The sequence below is a fragment of the Glycine soja genome, chromosome 8 (genome assembly GCF_004193775.1).
Source record: "Glycine soja cultivar W05 chromosome 8, ASM419377v2, whole genome shotgun sequence".
NCBI lineage: Eukaryota > Viridiplantae > Streptophyta > Magnoliopsida > Fabales > Fabaceae > Glycine > Glycine soja.
Window position 1 is genome coordinate 21478821 of NC_041009.1, and position 7438 is coordinate 21486258.

Here is a 7438-nt window from a genome sequence, read left to right on the forward strand (position 1 = left end):
CGGTAACTTATTATATTATAAATATTTGATTATAAGTGATGAAATTAACGGTTAAAATAACTAAAAAATATAAAATAACTGAAAAAAATAGAATCATAAAAGATAAATATGAAATTTGATAAATATATTAAAAATAAAAAAAAATATAAAAGTTAGGATTTTAAAAAATACTACTCGAAATAATGATTACAAAAACATCAAAAGTTATTAAAAAATATTTATTTACCGAACAATCAAATGAATCTTTTAGTTGGTAAAAAAAACTAAAATGCCTTACCATACATAATCATAGTCTATCGATGTATTTATTCATGTATTTATAAACTTTAGTATAAATACATGAAGAAAGACAACAAAGAAAAGCATAAATGTGCAATAATTTATACAAAACATGTGAACCTGCCAATTAAACAGCTTATTACCACCCATCAAACTATATCATGTGCAGCTAGATTAGAAGGGTGAAATATGAAAGCCTAGAACTAGATATACTTTCTTCCCTCAAACTGCTTTGGCAGCTTAGCCAAAATTCCTAATTGTAAAACACCAGTTGCCTGCAATGTCTACCAGAATGGTTTGCTACTTCACCTCTCACAACCTCAGTTATCAAATCTTTAAAGATCAAACGTTCAATATCCAACACAATATTTGGCATCTCATTGCAGCAATTAGTCCAAATTGCATGGTGATGCTTCAAATTCTCATCCTCATGAACTAAACTGAAATTCCTATTTTGAGGTTGCAACTGATCAATTTCTGTGCATAGCTCATCCAAAAGCTGCTTCCCTTTTAGTGTTGTGCCTGCTAACTCATTTGGTTGGCACCACAATGCAGAAGAATTATCCAATATCAGCTTTTGAACTAAAATGTCATTGACAACATCAAATATGAGTTTCCTTTGCATTTTCTCAGGGTTAATAATCCTACGAATCTTCTTGGCACTGTCTTTAATGTTAAAATGCATCTTTGTCTTCATTTGTTCAAGTGCAAAGAACAACTTTGGATCAACCAAATGACCCGGCGAATGGAATATCTGGCTATAGCTGTGGCCACTGAGCAGACCTGATGCTAACAGTATTTCTGCTATATACTTATGGTCAGGATCCCTAGTGTTATTGAAATTGATGAGTTTCTCATCAATCCACTCAATTTCTTGAAGTAGATCCACTGAGCTCTCTTCACTATCCTCATCAGTGCTTAGAGCTTCACCTGCAGCAGAAAATTTGAAGAAAATAAAAAATACAACTCCAATCCTTTCCTGTATTATTTTAATAATGCCACTAAAATGTATATATATTGGTTGCAGCAAGTTACTTGAATTTGATAAATGATTTTAGATTATCCAGGATTCAATCTTTGTTCCTTACCTAAATTTTTTGAGATGTCTGATTTCTTTTTCACTGGAGATGGTGGGTCATCCCTATAGAATGCAGCATCAAGAACAGACACAGGGCTTGGTTGTTCTGCAGTAATCATTGTCTCCGCCTTCCTCAACTCTTCAAATGCATTCTGATCAACAAAAGAATGTTAATGGCATTCTGATCAACTAAAAGAATGTTTTAACCAATTGATATAGAAGCAAAATCTTGCTATGCAAAGGAAAAAATACTTACGTTTTGGTTCATGCCACTCAGCTGGATGGAGGAGCTAATGATCTTTCTAGATTGATCAATGCGAATGACTTCAATGTCACTATGACTGGCCGAGCTGCTTTTGTTGTCAAAATCCGAAATGATGTTAACATGATGCTTAAAATCCCTCAAGTGACAGCTGATTTCAGTGAAACGTTCATTTCTTTGCTGCAAAGTGGAGAACTTATGTCTTGGTGTTGTACTTGGAGAAGACAATTCCACAGGTTGCCTATCATGCCCTCTTCTGTTAATTCTGGAATCTGATGATGGACTGGTTGGTTGCGAACACCTCTCCAAACCAAACTTCTTTTGTAGTCTGGGGCTGCCAGTCACGGTTGTATAACCAGAGTTGGTGGTGCATTCTCCAGTGTTGTCTTGAGAAACTTTCAAGGATTGCATCAACTTTGAAGTTCTCATGTTGTTTTTATCAGATGAAAGAACTTGTTGTCCAAAAGGATCCTTGATATTTTTTGTTGTCGAACTGATACCTATAGTAGTTTGCCTGTCAACCAATCTTCCATTTGTGGGATTACTAGGGGAACACTTGCTGGGACCAGATTTAGCATGAATTGATATTTCTGTAGAGGAAGGATTATTTGGTTTCCTAGTAACTTTTGAAGGTTTCATGATGACGATTGGCAATTTACTAACCCGGGTTGAATTTGACATCTCAACCGTGACAGATGCCGGATCTTTTTGTCGTACTCTTGGGCTCTGAGATTTCGAGCTTTCATTGAGATTAGTACAATTCCTATTGTCAGATGGAGAATTTGAAGCATGGTCTCTAGAAATGTCTACTGAATCCTTATGTCTCTGCATTGCTTCAAGAATCTGTTTAAGGGCTCTGAGATCCTTTCCAGACTTTTTGAACTCAAGTTCTGCCACCCTTTTCTCAATTTCCCCGTACACAGTGAGAGAGGACTTTGAGGCTTTTATATCAGATTCACTTCCCTTGGAAGCTTGTAATGGAGAGCTTTGGCTTTCATCAGGTTGCCTCCATGGAGTTGGTTCTAGTGCAAACCGTGAACACGGTGTCACATTTGCGATTAAATCAGCCCTTCTAGACTGAGGCAAGCTGAATCTTTGGTGTTGCTTTTCATCACTTGTACTAGATCTTGCCAAGAGCTCATTCTTTTTGGAAGAACAACTAGAAGTTCCCATTGGACTCCCACAAGTTTGTGTACACTCAGGGAGGGCTTCAAGTCCCATCAACTTAGCTACAACACTGGAAGACCTTTTGGAAGTTTCTTGTTCTTGCAGATGGTTAATCATTGTGCTGGAGTTTCTCCCGTACCCTCTCGGTGAACCCTTCAACTGGTTGTGAGACTTGTTTCCTTCATTGAAACCTCTATTGGACCCTTCTCTGCTGTCCAAAGAAAGTCTTGGAAGTTCCTTGTGCTTTGTGGCAGATTTGAATGTTTCATCATAAGAGAGCCGTGGTGAGTCCCAAGGTTTTTTCTTAGACTTTGCAATAGTATGTAAAGGTTCACTGGCAACTGTAACTCCTGCATTCACATATTTGTGTGACTGCAAAGGCCGGGGGGAATCAATGTGTTTCAAGGCATTAGTCTGACCCTTCTTTTCCTCTTTAGCCCCAATTTTCACAGACAATCCTTGAGTTTCTTTATGCATTGAGTCGTTGACAATATGATGGAAATGGAGGGATTGCTGGTGCGGGGTATCAGGTTGCTTCTTTGCTGCTTTTGAATTTGTGTTTTCTGGAATTCTGATTCGATTTCTTGACGGTGATTGTATCTGAATTGTTTTGTTAAACTCATGGGATGACATGCTAGATGAACAAGATGATGAAGAAAAAGAAGTTATGGATGATTCTGTGGAGAATTGTTGCTTTTCTCTAGCAGTCTTCAGATTCTTTGCCTGCATTCACACAACTTTAATTGATTTTGCTAAAATTCCCTAAAGAGTTAAACTACTGCTATAGTGTTATCTTACCTTAGCTTCCTGCTTTGTACCATTGAGCTCTTTGATTTCATTACTGCTTCCACCTGAGAAGGGAAGGAAATTTTTGTTAGAATTTATTGGAAGTAATATGGAATACTTTCTCAAAGGTTAACTTCAACTCTCAGTTCATTTTTTTAAAATCCTTTTTCAAATGTCTTGCCATGTTTACATGTTGAAGCTCCATAGAAAAGTCAGAAATTAATGTTATAACTTTCATGGATTTGAGTCCAGCATACACCAGGAAGAAGTAAGGATGTTGAGACACAAAAATCTTTAAAATATACACGGAAAATCCAAAAAATACAATGATTCTATTGCAACTTCAAGCACCCATGTTGTATTAAATGAGGAAAATGAAATAATTCTAATCCTACAAAGTACATAAAAGATATATATTGATTGGTATCTCTGACTCTGAAAGATCACAGTGTACCGTTCTAAAAAAAATATTTTTCTTTCAAATATATATAAAACCTTATTTGAACATCCAATAAAATATTTTCATATAAATTTTCAAGTTTCATATATTGCATCTTCCATCTGTAGACATCAAAATGTGAAAAGTCAGATTCATATCTTGGAATGGGTCATATAGATTATTACAGAAACTACAGAAGAAATTCCCTACGGATTTTTTTCCAGCCAAATTAAAAAATGTGTACATATATAATATGCTTTTGAAAAGCATAAGAAAAAACTTCAGCTCCAAAATTTAATTATAGTTACTTGCTTTATCAAATCCAAAGTAGCGTACTAAATTTATCTGTGCAATAGATAGATGAAATGTATGAAGCTTCAATAAAATGTGAAATTTTACATCGGCAACCAAACATAATGAAGTTAAATGAACAAGAAACAGAACTCGGTGACAAGTTACTGACACATAGAAATAGGTAAATTGTATCAGCACATTACTGTAGAAGAAAGCGAATTCTGATATAAAAAAAAATGGTAATTCAGACAAAAATTTTCACACATACTCCGGACATGACGAGAAGCAATTGAATCAGCAAGCCAACAAAATTTCTCTATCTCATTACATAAGAGATATCTGAGAAATTTTGTACGTACACCCAATTCTTTTAATTTTAAGGTCTGATTATGAATCATTTAATATTTTGTATTAAATACTTTTAATTATTTAAAAAAACCAAAACTAAATAAACTGAGCTTTTTATATAATAAAAACACTTTCTATGTTATTTAAGATAAATTGATTTGTTTGCTTAACCATAACTTTAGCATACTTGCCTTAATTTTGATATGCATGCCAATCAAATTTTCTCAATTAATCAAGCTTATCCCAAAATCTACTAAAAAAATTAAAAATATAACAAAACTAAAAGTAATACTCACACCCAAGGTTTTAAATTTGACTACAAGGTCAAGTTTTTTTTTTTTTTTAAAAGGTTTATTTTAGTGTCTGTGATTATGATTTCATTGGCTACATTTGTCAGTAATTTTTCACACTATCAAGAAACATGACAAAACTGCGACTGCAACCGTAATTTAAAACCTTGCTAACACGATTATATAACTTTCAAAATGCTGAACAGAAACAAGTATATCACAGAATACCTGAAGTAGGCCTGTGCTGAACGTAGGTGGCAGAGCGTTGGCCTGTGAGGAAACGGTGGCGGTCAAAGAGCTGAAAAAATCCAGTGATGCACCCAATTTGCTTCTGCAAATCTGGGTTTTCATCCTTCAAGGATTTCAAAGCCTTTCCAGACATTTTTGCTTCCTCAAGCTTCAACTTTGTAGAGTCCAAAAAGGCTTTGAATTGTTAAGCAAAAACAACAAGAACCATGTCCCTAGGAAGAGAGAGATCTTCTGTTTTTAGGATTCAATGGAGGCAAAATATAAGAATTTGAATTGTCAAGGTGACTCAGAGTCAGAACAAGACCTGGCCACAAGAATTTAAAGTTTCAAAACAAAATATAGTGACAAGAATTTGCATGTTATGTGCTGGAATATGAAGACTTGGTCATGAAAATTTCTTTTGGAGGTTATTTTGTGTTACATGTGTGTGCATGTGTGAACAAAAGAGAATCTCCTTGGAAAGAATCAAAGAGAGAAGAATGAGATGCGGTGGAGAGAATATTATTATCTACTGCAGAAACAGAAGGAACAAAAGAGAAGTGCAAACAAAGGAATCACAAGGTGCTACTACCACTAGCATCCACCTTCTATTGTTGACTAACAATGCACAAACTGAAGAGAGAAAAAAAAAAAATTGAGCAGCCCAAGAAGAGAGAAATGTCTTGTTAATTTTCTCTGGGTTTGCCCACAGAATGAAAGGATTGCTTTTGTCTTTTGTTATTATCTCAGCAGGTGCAGAGGCCAGTGTGCGCTGTGTGTTGGGTTAGAGAGGCGTTGAGGTGTTGTAATTATTATATATGTGAGGCAAATGTTGAATAACAGGTTGCTTAGAATATAGTATAAGAAGTAGAGACAACCTTTTAATTACATTACGTAAGAGAGAGGGAAAATGGGTGGAATTTAGGGTGTCAAAAATCTGATTGTCTCAGAGAGAGAGAAAGAGAGTTATTAAAAGTTAAAGGAAAATATACTCAACTAAGTGAGATAATTGTATGTTATGGGACTATTAAGTTCTTAATACTCATGTAATATAAAATTAAGTTTTATTAATCTATTTATAAATTAACTTTTTTTTATTTATGCAGAGATTAATTAGAATTACGGACATATGGTGGTTCTGAATTATATAGTAATTTCTCATACTTTAGAGGGAATGGATGAAGAGAAGAGAAATAAAAACAAGAAAAAGAAACATAAAACTCATAATTTATCATGTAATATATTTTTTTTCCTTGAATTAGATATTAAGGATATCTTTGATGTTACAGAATCAAAGACGAATTTTGTTCTTAATGACTATTATTAATCTAACAAAATTTTACACATACAAAAATTAAATACATTAAGCTAAATAGATCACTATCCTAAATGCCGCAGAGCTAATCCTTAAGGTTATTCTAACATCTAATATAATGAAAAGGAAAATAAATAAATTAATACATAAAATAAAAGTTAGATGAAAAATGAAGATATATTTATAATAAACTAAAAGTAAACTCCTTAATAAAGAAACATGAAGGAGAAGTGGGATAGGCGTGTGTGAATGTGTGGGGGCAGGTAATCAGTCTGCTCTTTGGTCATTTCCTACCACTTCCATGTGGACAAAACAACGTGGGTGGGACTGTGACTTGAACCTCTCTCCATGAGCATGTGGAGTTTGTCAGAGTTGGAAAGAAAAAAAAAATGTGCAAAGTAAGGAAATGGATTTTGTAGCAAAAGAAAAAAAAAATTGAAGAAGAAAAGTGAATACTGAAAGCCTGCAGGATCAAAGCGCTTGTTCAACCATTCCCATACATATCCTACTTCTCACCAAATTGCCCTTGATGGCTCCTCAGGCTCAGCTTTTTCTCCGTACTTGGGACCTGGCCTCAAAATGGACCTGTTATCATATTTATTCACTTTGCCATTCAAATTGCAAAAGAGCCTTCAAACTTTTGTTTTGTTGGCCAAGTATTTATTACATGAATGTCACATACATTTACGGATTTACCTTAAGTGCTGGAGGAATTGCACAACATGTCTACATTATCTTTTAGGTATTACTTGATTTTGATCTTTAATAAAAATAATTTTTAATTAGATTTTATTTATTTTTTATCAAATTTTAAATTAATCAAGACTATTTTTTTCTAATGAACCAAAAAATTAAGATAAAAAAATATGTTTATATTGAATTCTCTAAAAGGGTCATCACATATTTAATCTAAGACCTTACACATCATCATGAAAAGGGGAATTGTAGAACG

At 34.0% G+C, this 7438-nt stretch overlaps 1 protein-coding gene across 2 annotated transcripts; it reads right to left on the reverse strand.

The window, feature by feature from the left end:
* Positions 1–210: 210 nt before the first annotated feature.
* On the reverse strand, positions 211–6008 carry LOC114422725 (protein LONGIFOLIA 1-like). 2 transcript variants are annotated; one of them, XM_028389222.1, is made up of 6 exons: positions 5777–6008; positions 5172–5496; positions 3585–3637; positions 1614–3509; positions 1368–1509; positions 211–1209 (listed from the first exon to the last, which is right to left on the reverse strand). In XM_028389222.1, the coding sequence occupies exons 2-6, from the start codon at positions 5323–5325 to the stop codon at positions 533–535; spliced, it is 2922 nt and encodes a 973-aa protein (XP_028245023.1). In that variant the 5' UTR covers positions 5326–5496; positions 5777–6008; the 3' UTR covers positions 211–532. The 2 variants fall into 2 exon arrangements, with proteins under 2 accessions (XP_028245023.1, XP_028245022.1); XM_028389221.1 differs by having other exon boundaries at positions 5172–6008.
* Between the last annotated feature and the right edge of the window lie 1430 nt (positions 6009–7438).

Bases quoted from the DNA above. Each gene is read 5' to 3' on its own strand.
- LOC114422725 (XM_028389222.1), bottom strand. From the start codon at position 5,325: ATGTCTGGAAAGGCTTTGAAATCCTTGAAGGATGAAAACCCAGATTTG. The intron at 3,638-5,171 runs GTATTCTGTGAT...TTCCCTTCTCAG, and splicing joins TCAGCACAGGCCTACTTCAG to GTGGAAGCAGTAATGAAATC. The intron at 1,210-1,367 runs GTAAGGAACAAA...TTTCTGCTGCAG, and splicing joins AGACATCTCAAAAAATTTAG to GTGAAGCTCTAAGCACTGAT.